We start from the raw sequence: 21,455 nt of genomic DNA, 5'->3' as shown, positions 1-21,455 counted from the left end.
ATTCAAATAACTTCCAAAGTGTTGTTAAAAAGATTATATTTACAAAACTAACTCTCTATTCGCCCAATGGGTCTTTGGTCATTATGGCAGTTCAGTCTGGGCATTCTGCATTTCAGTAAGACCAAGGAAATGATTGTGGACTTCAGAAAGGGGAAGTCAGGAGAAAACACAACAGTCCTTAATGAGTGGCCTGCAGTGGAAAGGGTGAGCAGCTTCAAGTGCCTGGGAATCAAACCTCTGAAGATCTATCCTGGGCCCAACGTGTCATTACAATTACACAGAAGGCATGTCAGTGGGTTAAATTTCATTAGGAGTTGAGGAGGTTTGTTACGTCACCAAAGACTCCAGCAAATTTCTACAGATGTACCATGGAGAGCATTCTGGCCGGTCGCCACACCATCTGGTGTGGAGGTGCCAATGCACAGGATCAGAAAAAGCTGCATAAGCCAGCTCCATCATGGACACTCAGCTCCCCACCATCAAGGATATATTCAAAAGGCAATGCCATAAGAAAGCAGCATCCATCATCAAGGTACTTTACCATCCAGAACAGACACTTCTCATTACTACCACCAGGGAGGTGGTACAGGAGCTTGACGACACAAACTTTGTCATCAGATTTCTTGATGGTCCATGAACCATGAACACTATTTTGCTTTATTTTTATACTGTTTACTTTTTAAAAATTCTCACTGTAAGTTAATTTACTTTATGTATTGCACTGCACTGTGGGAGCAAAACAACAGATTTCATGACTTATATCAGTGATAATAAGCCTGATTCTGATTCATATATATTATTTTCTCTCATTCTGGGATTTAACTTTTTTTTACACTATTCAACTATGATCATACCCAAATGGGTTGGACCAACAATCCAATAGTCACCCCATTGAAGTTACTGTAGGTGTGTCTACAAACCCCAAGCTTCATTTAAAAACCTTATAGCACACCCAGTAATATTTGAACATTTTGTTCTCGAGTCCTCCCCGAAACAAAATCCTCACTTCGCTCACTTGGAGACCCTCATCAGTATGGATTGGCGACAACATCTCCTCCACAATCACCATCAGCACAGGTGTACCACAAGGCTGTGTACTTAGCCCCCTGCTCTACTCACTTTATACCCATAATTGTGTGGCTAAATACAGCTCCAATGGCATATTTAAGTTTGTTTAAGATACCATTGTTGATGGTCAAATCAAAAGTGGCGACGAATTGGCATATAGGAGGGAGATTGCAAATCTGTTGGAATAGTGCCAAAACAGCAACCTCTCACTCAATGTCAGCAAAACCAAAGAGCTGATTATTTACTACAGGAGGAAGAAACTGGAGGTCCATGAGCCAGCCCCCCATCAGGGGATCAGAGGTGGTGAGGGTCAGTAACTTTAAATTACTTGGTATTATCATATCAGAGGATCTGATGCAAGTGTCATCACAAAGAAGACATTACAAGTTTGTGCAAATTCAGTATGTTGTCTAAAACTTTGACAAACATCTATAGATGCACAGTGGAAAGTATATTGACTGGTTGCATCATGGTCTAGTATGGGAACACCAATGCCCAGGAATGGAAAAAGTCTATAGAAAGTAGTGGATACATAAGTAATTATTTTAGAAGCATGTCATACAGTGTAAGGACCACCCCCCCCCCCCCCGCCTTTACAGAGTCTCGGAGCAGTTTTAGTTTGTTTTCAAGAAACCGATACGTATATAGTTCCATCGACATAGGTTTACAAACAAGCTTTATGTACAAAATGGACAGTTCATCCAATTTCTAAGCTTTTATCAAGGTCTGTATTATTGAACACATTGAAAATTCAAAAAAGAATCGAAGATTCAAAATGGACTCCCAGCAACCAGGTGCCTTGGGTCAATTGGAAACAAAAATGGGAACAAAGTTTAATTTTCCTTTACATTAGCAGACACAAGGTGACAAGATACAATAGGTATTGAGACTGGCTTTTGAAATAGTGCACACACACCACTAAAAAAGTTAATCAATGTACAATTCTTCGCAAATATGTGGTCTTTAACATCTGTGGCCACTTTATGAGGTTCACCTGTACACCTGCTTGTTAATGCAAATATCTAATTAGCCAATCATGTGGCAGCAACTCAATGCATAAAAGCATGCAGACATGGTCAAGAGGTTCAGTTGTTGTCCAGACCAAAAATCAGGATGGGGAAGAAATGCGATCTAAGTGACTTTAACCAAGGAATGATTGTTGGTGCCAGAAGTGGTGGTTTGAGTATCTCAGAAACCTCATATCTCCTGGGATTTTTACGCACAGTTTCTAGAGTTAACAGAGAATGATGCGGAAAAAAGAAACAACCAGTGAGTGGCAGTTCTGTGGGCAAAAACAGCTCATTAATAAGAGAGGTCAGAGGGGAATGGCCAGATTGGTTCAAGCTGACAGGAAGTCGACAGTAACTCAAATAGTCATGCTTTACAACAGAGGTGTGCAGAAGAACATTTCTGAATGCACAACCAGCTGAACCTTGAAGTGGATGGTCTGCAGCAGCCAAAGACCATGACATACACTTAGTGGCCATTTTATTAAGTACAAGAGGCACCTAATAAAGTGGCCACTGAGTGTATGTGTATTCAACATATACATGTTCAATCAGTATTTAACACCATCATACCCTCAGAACTAACCAACAAGCTCCAAAATCTGGGTCTCTGTACCTCCCCCCTTTGCAACTGGATGCTTGACTTCCTCATTGTGAAACCACAGTCAGTGTGGATCAGAAATAACATCTCCTCTCTGACAATCAATACTGGTGCACCTTAAGGATACATGCTTAGCTCACTGCTTTACGTTCCGTCTCTCTACACCTGACTCTGTGGCTGGGCACAGTTCAAACACCATCTATGAATTTTCCGATGGCACAACTATTGCTGGCAGAATTTCAGATGGTGACAAGGAGGTGTACAGGAGCGAGCTAGATCAGCTGGTTGAGTGGTGTTGCAACAACAATCTTGCACTCAACATCAGTAAGACCAAGGAATTGATTATGGACTTCATGAAGGGGAAATTGAGGGAACATAAACCTGTTCTCATCAGGGGATCAGCAGTGGAAAGGGAGAGTAATTTCAGGTTCCTTAGTATCAACATCTCAGAAGATCTATCCTAGGCCCAACATATTGATGCATTTACAAAGAAGGCACGACAATGGCTACATTTCATTAGGAGTTTGAGGAGACTTGGTACAAAGATTCTGACAAAGAAAGTCAGAAAACTTTTTGACAAAGTTTTATGGTTGTACCATGGAGAGCATTCTAACTGGGTACATCATCATCTGGTATGGAGGGGTCAATGCACAGGATGGGAATAAACTACAGAAATTTGCAAACTCAGCCAACTCCATCTTGAGCATTAGCCTCCCCAGCATCTGATTTCAGGGAGCTGTGAAAAGGATGGCCAGTTTTAAGGTTGGAGATGAAAGAAGAGAATATTAGTACAAAGAAAACACTAATAAGGGGCCATTTTTTCTTCCATTCCATAAGGATCAGGGTTGACCTCTTACCTTGGTGCCATTTTGCTTCACTAACACACCTCCTGACCCCTTTGAGACCCAAAAACATCTTAATCTGTATATTGAATACAGTCAGCAACCGAAATTGTGAGAGTTGTGAAGCAACCATGGTAGAGATTTCTGACGATTCAGCCTCCCTTGGAAGAGGATGTTTCTGCCATTACCATCCTGAATGGCGGATACCTTAATGGGACCCTGGTCCATTGGTGTAAAGATCCATGTGAATGGAAATACTACCCTGCGTCAATGCTTTCATGACAACGGAGAGAATGGTCTACGTTTTAGTGAAATGATCTTTGATTTTTCTACGTGGCATAAGCCCAGTCGGAATTCGTTGCTCCTTACAATCCCTCATCCTAAACATGGGTTTGAGATCATTGGCCCTTTTATTTCTTATTATTCAGGCATTATATGATACCCTGAGCCCTCCTAAAAAAAAAATCACTTTTAGTAACATTTAGCTTGTCAATCAAGAATCAGGGTGTGGAGCGTCAAACAGCGTGGACCATGGGGCTCACTGTGTTCACAATGACAAGGTGGGCACCCATTTGTATTTATCTGTATTTATAAATTTGTATTTATTTTGAAACTCTGGCGCCGTCGCCTTCAGTGTCGCAAGGTTCAAGTGCTCATCCTAAATGATGTCAGTGATTCCGTTTCAATCACTCCCCAGCAGTGTATACCAGGTGCTCACCACTCATGAGTTAAAAATAAAGGACTCCCTCAGGCTCCCTCGAAATCTCTCACCCTAAATCCACGTCTTGAGTTTTATCTGCCACATATGGGAGAAAAGGTTTCCTGCTGTCTTGTGTCTGTTCTGAAGGTGTTTTTATTTACAATAAGATGGATCCTCACAGTCAATCTCATCATGACATGGTTTGGCTGCACTGATAACTCAGCATTCTGCTTTCTCCTGTACTACCTCGGTGTACTGATGTGTTGAAATGATCTATCTGCATGGTGTGCAAAACTAATGTTTTACACTGTACTTTGGTACTTGCGACAATAATAAATTAAACAATTTTTATTTTAAATCTTTTTTTTTTAAATCAATAACTGTCAGCAGAGGTGTCACAACCAAAACTAAATTAAGACCGCCCACTACACGTGAGGCTGATGAATAAAAGTTAATCACATTTTGAACTAAATGAATGCAAGTAACCTCTTTGTGAAGTAGCTTGGCTGGTTGGACCCTCAAACACCCAATTACTTTAAAAACATTCTTTGTAATCTAAACTTATATAATAACAGATCTTGCTTAGGAGTCCTTACAAAGTGAACATGAATTAAATCAGTTGGTCATTATCAATGGGAAATATTTCATAAGGACAAACTTCAAAACTAGAAGCTTAGCACATCAATGCCCTGATCGACCACAGTTACTACAACTATTTACTACTTGTTAAGCATCACAGGATAAATCACATGGTGCACAAAAGTCACTAATCACATGCACAGTGATAACCATACTAAGGTGGCTGAAAACAAAACTGAATTAGAGTGCCTTTAACTAATATGACATGCACAGCCATTCTAATGCATCGCTTTACCAACTATCGGATGCTTTTAATAAAGTGACAAAAGTTTGGCAATACCATATCTATTAGCTTGTTGAGAAAGACTGCCACTTCAAATTGCATGTGCTACTTCCAAGTAATTTCATTAAAATTTGGATAGATTTATCTGGGGAACAATTTTTCCAGCTAATGTAATTTTTGGAAAAAAAAGCAGAAGACATTATGGTGATACACCATCTTCCAGTTGTGCCTATTCAATACTTTGAGAACATTGATAATCAGTCAGACAATCCAGCATAATATTCACCAGTTATAAATTGAAGAAAGCATTTTCTTTTCCACTTGGTTAATCAATTGACAGAAAATTAAATGAGCAAGTTTATTGACATAATGCACAATTGCAATAACTAGTGTACTTTATGACAATAAATTGCACATTTAGATGTGCACATGGCAATTATGATGGAAAAAAAACTAAATGGCTCCATGTCCTTCTAAACAAACTTTGAAAAATAAACAAGAAAGTTTTATTTTCAACTGGTACCAATTTCACCCCAGCCATGGCATTCAAAACTCTGTTTTTCCATTTGTTTGGCTGTTCCTCCACGCCTTCCGCTGCCTTCTGATGTCAGGTAGAGAAAAGGACCATACAGGCAGAGTGTTAAACATATCAATATAAACTAACATTAGGGATTCAATATAAAGTGCACGTTATTGTCTATTTCATTGCATTAGTGAAATGCTGAAAATCATCTTGAAACCCAGGACCAGCCTCAAACTTGATGGACTTAATTACATGAAATCTCTTCCATTCATTTCTATTGTGCTTTAATCATCAAAAAGCACCTTGGATTAACAAGAGAATAGATGTTCCCCTTTTAACAGTCATTAGCATGGTCGATCTCAGTAATTCCTTAATCTTGTGTTACCATCAAAGATACTCTATTTAACACATAATCCCAGATGCAGGAGTAAAGAACAATTTTACCAACAATTACATGGACTAGTGCCCAAACATTAATTTAATAAAGCCCATCAATATACACATCCAGTAAGACTAAATTTTGAAGAAAATTACAAAAAATGAACAAGTACAAAAATAAAAAAAATATGCAGAACATAAACACACAAGATTCTGCAGGCAATGGAAATCTTGAGGAACACACACAAAATGCTGGAGGAACTCAATAAGTCAGGCAGCAGCTTTGGAAGGGAATAAAACTGCCCGACTTGCCAAGTTCCTCCAGCGTTTTGTGTGTATTGCTCAAAAAACTACTAAGAATAATTTGGGTCTTTAGCTAAAAGTAAGCATTATTTACATTGAAGGCTTATCTATACCTCTTCTTTCTGTTGAAGCTCTTTTTTCAAAACTTTACTCAGAACTCTAGCCTCATACTCAGGACGTGGATGATCCTGTTTATTTCAAAAGGGAAGAAAACATTCAGCAGAAACGTTAGTCATAATTAAAAAGCTACATTTAATAGAAGTTATTCAAAGCTCAACTGCTTTTTACTCAGTTAAACTCTGCTAGAAATAATCCACATTTTCTCTAGCCCTTATGCACAAAACATCATTACACAAGTACTGGAGAGTCGTGTGCAGTGTTGGGCCTTGATCTTGATGTGTTGGCATTGGAGAGAGTCTAGAACAGTGCCACAAGAATGATCCCAGGAATGAAGAGGTTAATGTATGTGGAGCGTTTGATGGCTCTTGGCCTGTACTTGCTGGAGCTTAGATGAATGAAGGGAGATCTCATTGAAACCCATCAAATATCGAATAACCTGCATAGAATGATATGGAGAGGATACTTCCAATTGTGGGGGTGTTTAGGACAAAAGAGCACAACTTCAGAGTACAAGGACAAGGAAGAATGAGGAGATGAGGAGGATGGTGAATCTCTGGAATTCATAACCACAGACATCAGGTATATTTAAAGCAGAAGTTGATAGGCTCGTGCTTAGTAAGGGCGTCAAAGGTTACGAGTTGAAGGTAGGAGGATGGCATTGAGCAAAATAATAAATCAGCCATGATGCAATGGTGGAACAGACTCTTTGGGCTAAATGGCCTAATTCTGCTCCTATGACTTACGATCTTATGAACTATCCAAATGTTATAAACTTGAACCTAAAGTTTGATTGCTTTTGAGAATATTCAAATATATATCAAGATTCAACTTAGTATTTATATGTTTGTAAGATTACCCCAGCATTTACCCAATTAACCCATTGAACAATGAACCTTTTGTTTTCCCCAATACAAGAACATTTCACGACACTGTAACACAGTTGACTTGTATGACTACCAACAAATGCCACCTCCAGAAGGCTCACATTTTTTTGGAATGCCAGTGTACTTGTTTCTTTTGAAGTGGGGATAGATATTCAGGCTCATATCTATTGGATGCTGAATTTCCCCAATCTAATTCTGTAATGCTTTACCAAGGATAGAAGCAAACAATTGTCAGGTGGTTTTGTGGGAAAGCAACTGCAGTTATCATTTACCATTGGATGGAGACTAAAAGCACCTCAATTCAATCAAGATAGTTGTCTCAATTGCAAAATTGCCAATGATTAAGGAAATGGAAGTTTAAAATGACCAAAAACGTTAAAAGTAAACTTTTCTAGTTAACTTTTTACTAAAAACGACTCTGAACTAAACATTTTATTTACTGGTTCTCATTTACAAAACATCTCAAATTCTATCAGTGGTCACTTTATTAGGTATAACTGTACACCTGCGCATTAATGCAAGTAACTTATCAGCCAATCATGTGGCTGCAATTGAATGCATAGAGGAATGCTGACATGGTCAAGCGGTTCAGCTGTTGTTCAGACCAAACATCAGAGTGGGGAAGAAATGTGATTGAAGTGATATTGATTGCATCACCCCATTATGATGCCAAATTGGGTGATTTGAGTAAGCTAGAAACTACTGATCTCTTGGGATTTTCACACACAGTAGCCTCCAGAATTTACAGAGAATGGTGTGAAAACAAAAACAAAGTCCAGTGGGTTGCAGTCTATTTACTTACAGTGACAGCGCAGAATAGGCCCTTCCACCCAGAAACTCCCAACAACTTCGATTTAACCTTAACTTAATCATGGGACAATTTACGATGACCAGTTAACCTAGCCGGAAAGCCTATAAATTGCAAGAGTAAACAAGAGCACCTGGAGAAAACCCATACATTCCACGGAAGGATGTACAGAGACTCTTTACAGAGGATGCCGGGATTGAACGTGGAAACGCAATGCCCAACGCTGTAATAGCCTCGTGTTAACTGCCACACCCAAGTTCGGCGTGGGGGAAAATGCCTGGTTAATGACAGAGGTCAGAGGAGAATGGCCAGACTGGTTCAAACTGACAGGAAGGCAACTGTAACTCAAGTAACCACACGTTACAACACTGGTGTGGAGAAGAGCATCTGTGAATGCACAACCTGTCAAAGCTTGAAGTGGACTGGCTACAGCAGCAGAAGACCATGAATATCCACTCAGTGGCCACATTATTAGGTACAGGAGGTAACTAATAATAAAATGGGCCAATGAATGTATACAACTACCTTAAATGACTAAAAGCTCTTTTGGGCTTTCCCCACTTCTAATTAGCATAAACTTGCCAAATTTGGAAGAGTCATTTTTGTACCTGGGATGAAATGGAAAGAGGCATTTATGGCAGACAAGTACAAGTACTGAGTAGCTTGATGAGAAATTCTCTTTCGAACAACAGCTCTCATGAAAAGAATTAAGATCAATTATGGCAAACATGATTTGTTTTGACAATACAACATTACAACATGTAGAAAGGAAAAAGCTCTGAAGCGTAACATAAAATTGTATTGGATTAAGCCCAGCCCCCTCCCCCACCCAGCACCAATACAGCAATAGAAACGTCATAATTAGGCAAGCTTCAGAAAGATGTACAGGAGATAATTTTAAAAAAATCCAAACCTTTAATCGTTCCTTCAGGCCGACGGCAACAGAAGAAGAAAGAAGAGTTATTAATGGCAAAAATTAATGGCAAAATATTGTTCAATGAAAATTTAGGGACTTTTAAGGAATGAATCTTAAAGTCTAACCTCATCCTCTTCAAATCCAGTAAGATCCCACCTATAATTCAGCCTCATTTGGCACCTTTTCCAGTGTTCCAAGAACATGGCAGCTGGAAATAAAATCAGCTTTTATTAAAATGATTATTATTTTTCCAGCAATAAATTAAAATGACTACAAATTAATAAGAGTCTTGTCAAATATAAAGAATTTCTTTAAATAATTTCTCCACATTCCTACACAACAGTGCGCTGACTTTGGGGGATAAAAGTGCCCTTCAGTTGTAGACACTGCAGATAGTTTGCCATGCCAGAATCGTGATATGTGACGGGCGCTTAGATGTAGATAGAGATACAAGGAAGGATTTTCATTCTTCAGCTGTTATCTCAGTGAGACTACGGATACCACTGATGGTCTTTGTCACAAACTCCAGTTCCTGGTCACCATTAACATTCATTTAATAAGATATAGTGTGGGATAGACCCTTCTGGCCTTCGAGCTGTGCCACCCAGCAATCCCCCGATTTAATCCTAGCCTAACCACAGGACAATTTACAGTGCCCAATTAACTTACCATCCAGTACATCTTTGTCTTGTAAGAGGAAACTGGAGAATCCAGAGGAAGCCCATGCATTTATGCGGAGAACATACAAACTCCTTACAGGCAGTGGCAGGAATTGAACCCATGTTGCTGGTACTGTAAAGTGTTGTGCTGATCACTACATTTCCATGCTAACCTCATCCTCTTCAAATCAAGCAAGATCCCACCTATAATTCAGCCTCATTTGACACTTTTTCTCGTGTTCCAAAAGCATGGCAGCTGGAAATATTCTGAATAATTGCCCAAGTTAGGACCAATCTGTTCATACTGATGGTATACCCCATGACAAAAAAGCTTTGACAAACTTCTATAGATGCACAGTGGAGAACATCCCGACTGATTGCATCACAGCCTGGTATGGAAACACCAAAGCCCAGGAATGGAAAAGTCGAGAGAAAGTGGTGGATACAGCCCAGTCCATCACAGGCTAAACCTTCCCCACCATTGAGTAAACGTACAAGGAACCAGCATCCATCATCAAGGACCCTCATCATCTAGGCCAAGCTCTCTTCTTGCTGCTGCCATCAGGAAGGAGATACATGAGCTTGAGGTCTCACACCATCCAGTTCAGGAACAGCTATTACTCTTCAACCATTAGTCTTCTGAATCAACATGGGGAATTTCGCACACCTCAACACTGAACTGACTCCAGAACCTGTGGACTCACCTTCAAGGACTCAACAACTCAAGTTCTCAGTATTATTTACTTATTTTTTAAAAAATTACATAATATGTCTTTTTTTGTACATTGGTTGTTTGTCAGTCTTTTTATGTCTAGTTTTTCATAAATTCTATTGTATTTCATTTTTTTGTAAATGCCTGCAAAAAAAGTGAATCTCAAGTTAGCACATGGTGACATATACTATGGGAATAACTTCACTCAACATCACTTACCACATCATTGAAATGCTCCCACAACCGATGGACTCACTTTCAAGGACTCCTCATCTCATGCTCACGTTAGTTACTGCTTACTTACTTATTATTATTTATTTCTTTTTGTATTTGAACAGTTTGCTGTCTTTTACACACTGGTTGAACGCCCAGGTTGGTGCAGTCTTTCATTTATTCTATTATGGTTATTATTCTTTTATGGATTTATTGAGCATGCCCACAAGAAAATTAATCTTAGGGTTGTAAATGGTGATATATACTTTGATAATAAATATAATTTGAGCTTTGAAAATCAACTTTCTACCCATTACCCGGACTGCTAATTACCCATCCTTATTCCTCTTTATAGGAGCAGAATTAGGCTATTTGGCCCATCGAGTCTGCATTGCCATTTCATCATGGCTGATCCAGTTTTCCCCTCAGCCCCAATCTCCTGCCTCACCCCCCCCCCCCCCCCACCATCTTCCTTTAGCCCTGACCACTCAAGAATCTATCAACCTCTGCCTTAAATATACAGAAGGACTTGGCTTCCACAGCTGCCTATGGCATCGAATTCCACAGACTCACAACTCTCTGGCTAAAGAAATTCCTCATCTCCCTTCTAAAAGGATGCCACTCTATTCTGAGGCTGTGACCTCTGGACTTAAGACACTTCTACTCCTACTAGAGGAAACATTCTCTCTGCATCCACTCGATCAAGGCCTTTCACCATTTGATGGGTTTCAATTAGGTCACCCCTCATGCTTCTAAATTCCAGTGAATATAGGCCCAGTGCCATCATACTCTAAGTGAGGCCTCACTGGTGCTTTATAAACATTATATTATATTATAATGTTTATAATTATATCAACATTATATCCTTGCTTTTTTATTCTAGTCCTCTTGAAATGAATGCTAACATTGCATTTGCCTTCCTCACAAACAGACTCAACCTGCAAAATTAACCTTTAAGGAATCCTGCACAAGGCCTCTCAGGTCCCATTGTGCCTCAGATTTTTGTAGTTTCTCTCCATTTAGAAAATTCTTAACTCTTTCATCTCCTCTACCAAAGCGCCAACACTATCCTTCTACAGCCCCTCTACTTTCTCAAAACTATCTGCTCCTCCACCTATCTTCACATCGTCTGCAAACTTTGCAACAAAGCCATCAACTCCAGCATCAAAATCATTGACATACAAGGTAAAAAGAATCAACACACACCCCTGTGGAACAGCACTAGTCACTGACATTCAACCAGAAAAGGCTCCCTTTTTTCCCCCACTCTTTGCCTCCTGCCAATCAACCACTTCTTTACCCATGCTATAATCTTTCCTCTAATACTATGGGCTCTTAACTTGTAAGGAGCCTCATATGTGGCACCTTGTCAAAGGCCTTCTGAAAATCCAAGTACACAACATCAACAGATTCTCCTTTGCCAATCCTGCTTGTTATTTCTTCAAAGAATTCCAACGTATTTGTCAGGCAGCCATGCTGACTACGGCCTATTTTATCAAGTGCTCCAAAACTACATCCTTAATAATCAACCCCAACATCTTCCCAACCCCTGAGGTCAGATCAACTGGCCTATAATTTCCTTTCTTCTGACTCGCTCCTTTCTTGAAGAGTGGAGTGACATTTGCAATTTTCCAGTCTTCCCAAACCATTCCAGAATCTAGTCATTCTTGAAAGATCATTAATATTGCCTCCACAATCTCTTATGCCAGCTCTTTCAGAACCCTAAGTTGTACACCATCTAATCCAGGTGTTTCATCTACCTCCAGACCTTTCAGTTTCCCAAGAACCTTCTAATATGATAATGGTAACTTTACACACTTCATGAACCCTGACACCTGGAGCTTCACCATCTTGCTAGTTTATGTTCTTCTGAAATCACAAATCTGGTCACCTTCCACCTAGCCTCTTTCCCCTCCCTCCACGTTTTTATTCTGGTGTCTTCCCCCGTCCTTTTCAGTCCTGAAGATGGGTCTCGGCCCAAAACGCCAACTGCTTGTTCATTTCCCCAGATGCTACCTGTCCTGCTGAGTTCCTCCAGCATTTTGTGTGTATTGCTTTGGATTTCCGGCATCTGCAGACTCTCTTGTGTTTAGGCAATTGTCATTGCCTTCAAGATGTTGGATAGTATTAAGAAGACGTTTCCTTTAATGTTAGCTTTCCTGAACCATTTATGCATAAAATTAGAAACAAAGTTTAAATCTCAAGATAGAAGATTCCCATTTGTTCCAATTTCCACAAGCAAGGATAATCTTTTGATGAACAATTTGTTTTAACTAATCAAATATGTCACTTCTTGGGGAGGTAGAAATATTCCCCAACACCTGTTATCACAACAAGCATCGAGGAACAGTAAAACAGCTTCAACGTTCTATTAACATTGAATCACTTTGTGCACAGGTGAAGAACAATTTTACCAATTCCATGGACTAGTGTCCAAATATTTATTAATAAAGCCCAAAAATATACACATGCAGTAAGACTAATAAATTAACAATAGATACAAACATTTTAAATATGCAGGACATAACATAAACACAAGAGATTCTGCAGATAATAGACAATAGACAGTAGGTGCAGGAGTAGGCCATTCGGCCCTTCTAGCCAGCACCGCCATTCACTGTGATCATGGCTGATCATACACAATCAGTACCCCGTTCCTGCCCTCTCCCCATATCCCTTGATCCCACTATCTATAAGAGCTCTATCTAACTCTCTCTTAAATGCATCCACAGACTTGGCCTCCACTGCCTTCTGGGGCAGAGCATTCCACATATCCACCACCCTCTGGGTGAAAAAGTTTTTCCGCATCTCTGTTCTAAATGGCCTACCCCTTATTCTTAAACTGTGGCATCTAGTTCTGGACTCACCCATCAGCGGGAACATGCTTCCTGCCTCCAGTGTGTCCAATCCCTTAGTAATCTTATATGTTTCAATCAGATCCTCTCTCATCCTTCTAAATTCCAGTGTATACAAGCCCAGTCGCTCCAATCTTTCAACATATGACAGTCCCACCATTCCGGGAATTAACCTTGTGAACCTATGCTGCACTCCCTCAATAGCAAGAATGTCCTTCCCCAAATTTGGAGACCAAAACTGCACACAATACTCCAGGTGGGGTCTCACCAGGGCCCTGTACAGCTGCAGAAAGACCTCTTTACTCCTATACTCAATTCCTCTTGTTATAAAGGCCAGCATGCCATTAGCTTTCTTCACTGCCTGCTGTACCTGCAGGCTTGCTTTCATTGACTGATGTACAAGAACACCTAGATCTCGTTGTACTTCCCCTTTTCCTAACTTGACTCCATTTAGATAATAATCTGCCTTCCTGTTCTTGCCACCAAAGTGGATAACCTCACATTTATCCACATTAAACTGCATCTGCCATACATTTGCCCACTCACCCAACCTGTCCAAGTCACCCTGCATTCTCATAACATCCTCCTGACATTTCACACTGCCACCCAGCTTTGTGTCATCAGCAAATTTGCAAATGTTACTTTTAATCCCTTCATCTAAATCATTAATGTATATTGTAAACAGCTGCAGTCCCAGCACCGAACCTTGCGGTACCCCACTGGTCACAGCCTGCCATTCCGAAAGGGACCCGTTAATCGCTACTCTTTGTTTCCTGTCAGCCAGCCAATTTTCAATCCATGTCAGTATTCTGCCCCCAATACCATGTGCCCTAATTTTGCCCACTAATCTCCCATGTGGGACTTTATCAAAAGCTTTCTGGAAGTCCAGGTACACTACATCCACTGGCTCTCCCTTGTCCATTTTCATAGTTACATCCTCAAAAAACTCCAGAAGATTAGTCAAGCATGCTTTTCCCTTCATAAATCCATGCTGACTCGGACTGATCCTTCTACTGCTATCCAAATGTGTCGTAATTTCCTCTTTTATAATTGACTCCAGCATCTTTTCCACCACTGACGTCAGGCTAACTGGTCTATAATTCCCTGTTTTCTCTCTCCCTCCTTTCTTGAAAAGTGGGACAACATTAGCCACCCTCCAATCAGCAGGAGCTGTTCCTGAATCTATAGAACATTGGAAAATGATTACCAATGCGTCTGCAATTTCTAGAGCCACCTCTTTAAGTACCCTGGGATACAGACCATCGGGTCCCGGGGACTTATCAGCCTTCAGACTCAACAGTCTATCCAACACCGTTTCTTGCCTAAAATAAATTTCCTTCAGTTCATCCTTTACCCTAGTTCCTTTGGCCACTATTACATCTGGGAGATTGTTTGTGTCTTCCCTAGTGAAGACAGATCCAAAGTACCTGTTCAACTCATCTGCCATTTCCCTGTTCCCCATAATAAATTCACCCGTTTTTTGTCTTCAATGGCCCAATTTTGGTCTTAACTATTTTTTTGCTATTTACATACCTAAAGAAGCTTTTACCATCCTCCTTTATATTCTTGGTTAGTTTATCTTCGTACCTCATTTTTTCTTGGCGTATTTCCTTTTTTGTTATCTACTGTTGCTCTTTAAAAGCTTCTCAGTCCTCCGGTTTCCCACTCATCTTTGCTATGTTATACTTCTTCTCTTTTATTTTTATACTGCCCTTTACTTCCCTTGTCAGCCACGGCTGCCCCTTACTCCCCTTAGGATCTTTCTTCCTCTTTGGAATGAACCAATCCTGCACCTCCTGCATTATTCCCAGAAATACCTGCCATTGTTGTTCCACTGTCTTCCCTGCTAGGGTATTGTTCCATTGAACTTTGGCCAGCTCCTCCCTCATAGCTCCATAGTTCCCTTTGTTTAACTGTAATACTGACGCATCCGATTTTCCCTTCTCCTTCTCAAATTGTAGGTTAAAACATATCATATTATGGTCACTACTTCCTAATGGTTCCTTTACTTCGAGGTCCCTGATCAAATCCGGTTCATTGCACAACACTAAATCTAGAATTGCCTTCTCCCTGGTAGGCTCCAGAACAAGCTGTTCTAAGAATCCATCTTGGAGGCACTCCACAAACTCCCTTTCTTGGGGTCCAGTACCATTCTGATTCTCCCAGTCTACCTGCATGTTGAAATCCCCCATGACAACTGTATCATTACCTTTGCGACATGCCAATTTTAACTCTTCATTCAACTTACACCCTACATCCAGACTGCTGTTTGGGGGCCTGTAGATAACTCCGATTAGGATCTTTCTACCCTTAGAATTTCTCAGTTCTATCCATACTGACTCTACATCCCTGATTCTATGTCCTCCCCCCTCGCAAGGGACTGAATATCATTCCTCACTAACAGAGCTACCCCACCCCCTCTGCCAGTTAGTCTGTCCTTTCGATAAGATGTAAAGCCTTGAGTATTCATTTCCCAGGCCCTGTCCGCTTGAAGCCATGTCTCTGTTATTCCCACAACATCGTACTTGCCAATTTCCAACTGAGCCTCAAGCTCATCTACTGCATTCCTTATACTTCGTGCATTCATATATAATACTTTTAATTTGTTACTCCCCTCTCCTTTCATATCAATTCCTATTTCACTTGGCCATACTGTATGATCTCTTCTTGAGCTTTCTACCCCATTGATCCTGTTGTCCTTTTTAACTTTTCTTATTTTCACTTTCCCTTTAACTCCTTCCTTATATTTCCAGTTCATCCCCTCCCCCCCACTACTTAGTTTGAACACATCCGTGTTGCAGTGGCAAACCTGTCTGCCAGAATGCTGGTCCCCCGCCTATTAAGGTGCAACCCGTCCCTTTTGTACAATTCATCTCTACCCCAAAACAGATCCCAGTGGTCCAAGAATGTAAATCCTTGCTTCCTGCACCAGTTCCTCAGCCACACATTCAGATCCATTATCTCCCTGTTCCTGCCCTCTCCAGCACGAGGAACTGGAAATGCAGAGGAGCACACAAAATGCTAGAGGAACTTAGCTGGTTGGGCACCATCAATAGATAAGAATGTAGAGTTGACGTTTTGGGCCAAGATCCTTCATCAGAAGTAGGACTTCTGAATATACAGCAGGTCAGTACAACATGGTGGTCTGAAAGACTATATTGTGCTGCGCTGTTCTAAGTTTAATGTAATTCTGGTGGTATAAAAGAGATTTATTGTTGATATGTATGCCAGGTACTTTCCTCTTCAGTTGCTTAGGCTTTCAGTAATCTAGGTGTCTGTTTAAAGGGAGTTGGTGACTTGGACCAAATGTTCCTAATGGCAGTCAGTAACCTTGGCTGTCCATTTTGTAAATCATTTTATAGAATCGATTGCAGGGATTGATTAAGAGCTTTAGTATTACTCTACAAAATGATTACTTCCAGAGTGTTTTTTTTTTGCTTAGAAATTCCTACTTTTCAAACAATTAGAATGTCACCAAAAGATTTATGGGAATAACTTAAGTGATAAACAACTGGCCAGGAAACCTCTACATGTAGCCTTGATGTTTACACTTATGTAAACATTATAAGCTCTGTTTAATACTTAGCAACTGTTGTGCAATGCCAGTCAAACTTTCAATTACAACTATCCATTAAAACCATTTGTTTTGCTTACAGTCCATTACTTTATGTAAGCTTGCCTTAAATCAACCTATGCGGAGTAGTTGAGCAATAGGGACATCCGTAACATTTTAATTCTGACATGACTATCGATGTCAATAACAAATCCAAGTAATACTCCTAATATGGCTCCTGTACATAAGAAAGATACTGTATTCTGAAATACAAAACAGAACAAGGCTTCTTGATTCAAGTTGCACAGGCAGCACAATTGTGTAGCAGATAGCGTAAGGCTTTTCTTTCATCGAGGTTCAATTCTGACATGGTCTGTAAGGCGTTTGCACGTTCTCACTGTTACCGTGTGGGTTTCCTCTGAGTGCTCCAATTTCCTCCCACGTTCCTAAGATGAGATAGTGCCAGTAAGTAGTGGGTCTGCTATGATGCTGCCAGAAGTATGGCGACACTTGTGGGCTGACCCAAGCACATCCTTGGACTGCGTTGGTCACCGCCACAAATGATGCAGGTCACTGCATGATTCAATGTACATATGACAAATAAAGCTCATCTTTAATCTTTGACTTGGCTAAATGCAGAGCAAAATAAAAAAGTAGCATGTAAATGCATTTCTGCTTTCCAAGATAAACTCTGAGGAATAAAGTCAATTGAGAACAATTGGTTTATTTGCCAACTCTTACTCTGCTCTGTCTACAGCCTCCTACATTGGTCACCTCAAATAAAACCCCTCATCTTTCCAGTCAGTTATCAACCTTTCTTTTTAGACACATGTACTCAATGTATTCTCAATCACAGTTTCAGTGTTGTAGATCTAGGAGTAAATCAATGTGTTATAGCTGGGAGAGTAGTGGGGATAACCTCCCATTACCTACCAAGTGCTCCCAAAGGTGTGTATAGCCTCTTGCAACCAGGTACAACTCATTGCCTCCACGTGTCTTAGCTACTAAGCACAGCAGGCCCTTCCACTGGCAGGATAAGGGGCAAAGGCAGGTTACTGGTGCCTTAAAACCAGTCGCTGCGGACAGAAGGTGCAGAAGGAAACTCTGATCTCAAACCTCCGCTGCCATGAGGTTATACTCACTCACGGGGAAGGCTTTGGGAGTAAATCCCGAGGAAAAATCTGGATCGAGAGATGTGTCTGCACCCGCCACCTACTGTGATATCACCAAATGATATAGAATCAGGTTCACTATGACTAATGTACGTCATGAAATCTGTAGCTTTGCAGTAGCAGTATGGTGCAATACATAAAAAGTGCTATAAATTACAATAATATATATTAAAAATTAAATTAAGTAAACAATCCTCAGAGGGATTAGAAGTGGAGAGAGTGAGCAGCTTCAAGGTCCTGGGGTGTCTGAGGATCTAACCTGGTTCCAACATATCGATGTAATTATAAAGAAGGGAAGACAGCGGCTATACTTTATTAGGAGTTGAAGAGATTTGGCATGTCAACAAATACACTCAAAAACTTCTGACAGGCTGCATCACTGTCTGGTATGGGGGGGGGGGGGGCTGCTACACAGGACCGAAAGAAGCTGCAGAAGGTTTAAATCTAGTCAGCTCCATCTTGGGTACTAGCCTACAAAGTACCCAGGACATCTTTAGGGAGCGGTGTCTCAGAAAGGCAGTGTCCATTATTAACAACCTCCAGCATCCAGGGCATGCTCTTTTTTCACTGTTACCATCAGGCAGGATGTACAGAAGCCTGAAGGCATGCACTCAGCGATTCAGGAACAGCTTCTTCCCCTCTGCCATCCGATTCCTAAATGGACATTGAAGCTTTGGACACTACCTCACTTTTTAAAACAATATACAGTATTTCTATTTTTGTATGTTTTTTTAAAGTCTATTCAATATATGTAATTGATTTACTTGTTTATTATTATTTTTATTTTATTTATTATTATTCTTTTTCTCTCTGCTAGATTATATATTGCATTGAACTGCTGCTGCTAAGTTAACAAATTTCACGTCACATGCCGGTGATAATAAACCTGATTCTGATTCTGAAACTGAAAAAGAGAGTAAAAGTAGTGAGGTAGTGTTCATGGGTTGGCTGATTGTCCATTTAGAATTTGACGGCAGAAAACTTTGAAGCTGTTCCTAAAATGTTGAGTATGTGTCCTCAGGTTCCTGTACCTCCTCCCTGATGGTAGTAATGAGAAGAGCATGTCTTGGGTGCTCTAGATCAAGGCTAGCTCCCATGATCCCATGATGGAGCTGGCTGAATTTGCAACTTTCTGCAGCTTCTTCCTGAAGCTGTGCAGTTGCTTCTCATTCCAGATGGTGATTCAACCAGCTAGAATGATCTCCATGGTACATCTGTAGATATTTGCGAGTCTGTGGTGACATACCAAATCTCCCCAAATTTCAAATATAGCAACTGTCATGCCTTCTTTGTAATTGCATTACTACGTTGAGCCCAGGATAGGTCTTCAGAGATGTTGACAGCCAGGAACTTGATATTTGATGAATCATTTCTGTAGTCTGAGAAGAACTCAAAGGAGCAAGATATCTTTCTTTGTGGTTTTTAAGTATTGCTTAACTATACACAAGGAACTCACTGAGGCATACAGAATTCAGGTTTAAATTTAAATATGTGATAATATTTCATCTTAGATTTTTAAAATTTGCTAGTCCCTTTATCAAATTTTAGTTGAAACTCACGACTTTCAACAGAGATTCTTTCCCAAAGGAAGTATATCTTATATACATACAAGATACCCTATTAGGCTTGATAAAATTTTTCATCCTCTTGCGTCCATGAACTTTCTACATTTACTCCCATGCCAAGAAGAGTCCAAAGCAGATATTTCAAAACTTCTAAACATTAGTTCAAGTTTTATGGTCATTCAACCATACATGAGTATCCATGAATACAGCCAAAAGAAACAGTGTTCCTCCAGGGCCAAGGTGCAGAACAAGTCCCATTTGTCATACACACCACAAGACACATACATCAGTAAACACAGAATCACACAGAAATATATAATCTAGTCCAAGTCCCTCCTGAGTTGGCAGCAATCTGTAGCCGAATACAATCCGGCTCATCTTCTACCGAGCGAGCACTGGAGGGCAGCACCAACACCAGCATGGATCCCATACAACACCACCTCCAGCACTTCTCTCCTGGGTAACTGCAAACAGGCAATCCCACTGTATGAGGCCTAGCCCTTGCTACAACGGAGGCCAGGCAGCACCACCCACTCCCCCCCCCCCCGGCTGTCAGTCCCGCCAATAAACCAGTGAACTGGACTTGCAGTATTCTACATTACCAATGTCCAACAGGGTCTTGCAATCACACAAAAAACAACTGAGACAATTTGTCACTGTTAAACTGCACACCACCTTGATGCACTCTTGCTAATGCCTCTCTGTAGCAGGCATCAACATGGTTCACAGCAAGTCCAGCTCCTTCACCAATGAACAACTCGATGATGAGATATACTTGTACTTTAAGTTTTTAATGTCCAGCAATATCTAGTGATCATAAAAAAGGCATTTAAAAAAAGACAATAACATCTTTGGTTAGCCACATGGAAGCCACTGCCATCTTACCAGAAATTATTTCGACTGTATATATTATACTGCCAAACAGAACAACTTTTCTCTGGATCTAGGTGCATAATATGTGTAACTTACACACAAAACAAAATAATACTACTACAAGTAAATTAACAATTATGTGCATTTATGCAACAAATGAGAAAATAAACGCTATAATGCTACTGGTGTTTCATACATGGTAAGATCTGTGTGGTGGCAGGGGAGTCACTAATCTCATGCTCTGGGGAGGAAGTTGTTTCCTATCCTAACAGTCCTCATCTTTATGCTATGGTATCTCCTGCTTGATGAGCAGGTCAAAGAGATTGTTGGATGGATGAGGGGAAACACTGACAATGCTAAGGGCTCTGTGTATGCAGTATCCAGGATAGGTAGAAGGGAGACCCCAGTGATCCTCTCAGCAGTCCTCACAATCTTTTGTAGGGTCTTGTGGTCAGATGTCTTGCAATTCCCATATTAATTAGGCAGAGATGTAGCTGTCAATGCCGATCCAGTGGTGGGGTGGGGGGGCGCAAGCTTTGCTTGCTTCGGTCTCGACAAGATGTGGAGACACTGCTCTGCTTTCTTGACTAGGGAGGTGGTGTTGAGGGAGCAGGTGAGATCATCTGTTATGTGCACACCCAGAAACATCCTAACTCTCACCGTGTCAGAGAAGTTTATGTGCAATGATAAGTGGTCAGTCTGCACCATTGTAAAAGTTCACAATCACCTCTTTAGTCTTGTCCGTGGTGAGATTCAAGTTGTTGTGATCTCACCGTTCTACCAGTTGTTCTCCCTCCACTCATTGTTAGAACTCATTGTTCTCCCTCATCGTTAATGAGGC

The 21,455-nt window shown here is 40.6% G+C and overlaps 1 protein-coding gene across 1 annotated transcript in view; it reads right to left on the bottom strand.

Annotated features, from left to right (window-relative positions):
- Window positions 1-21,455, bottom strand: part of ano1a (anoctamin 1, calcium activated chloride channel a) — a 288,477-nt gene that overhangs the window by 66,043 nt on the left and 200,979 nt on the right. Inside the window, exons 13-16 of the mRNA XM_073049786.1 lie at window positions 9,138-9,220; window positions 9,010-9,021; window positions 6,398-6,472; window positions 5,604-5,681 (exon numbers count right to left, since the gene is read on the bottom strand). Coding sequence (XP_072905887.1) covers window positions 5,604-5,681; window positions 6,398-6,472; window positions 9,010-9,021; window positions 9,138-9,220 — 248 coding nt within the window. The remainder of the gene's footprint in view (window positions 1-5,603; window positions 5,682-6,397; window positions 6,473-9,009; window positions 9,022-9,137; window positions 9,221-21,455) is intronic.

This window comes from Hemitrygon akajei, chromosome 6 (genome assembly GCF_048418815.1).
Source record: "Hemitrygon akajei chromosome 6, sHemAka1.3, whole genome shotgun sequence".
NCBI classification, from domain to species: domain Eukaryota; kingdom Metazoa; phylum Chordata; class Chondrichthyes; order Myliobatiformes; family Dasyatidae; genus Hemitrygon; species Hemitrygon akajei.
The sequence above is the reverse complement of the archived record's forward strand: the minus strand, read 5'-3'. Positions and strand labels throughout refer to the sequence as shown.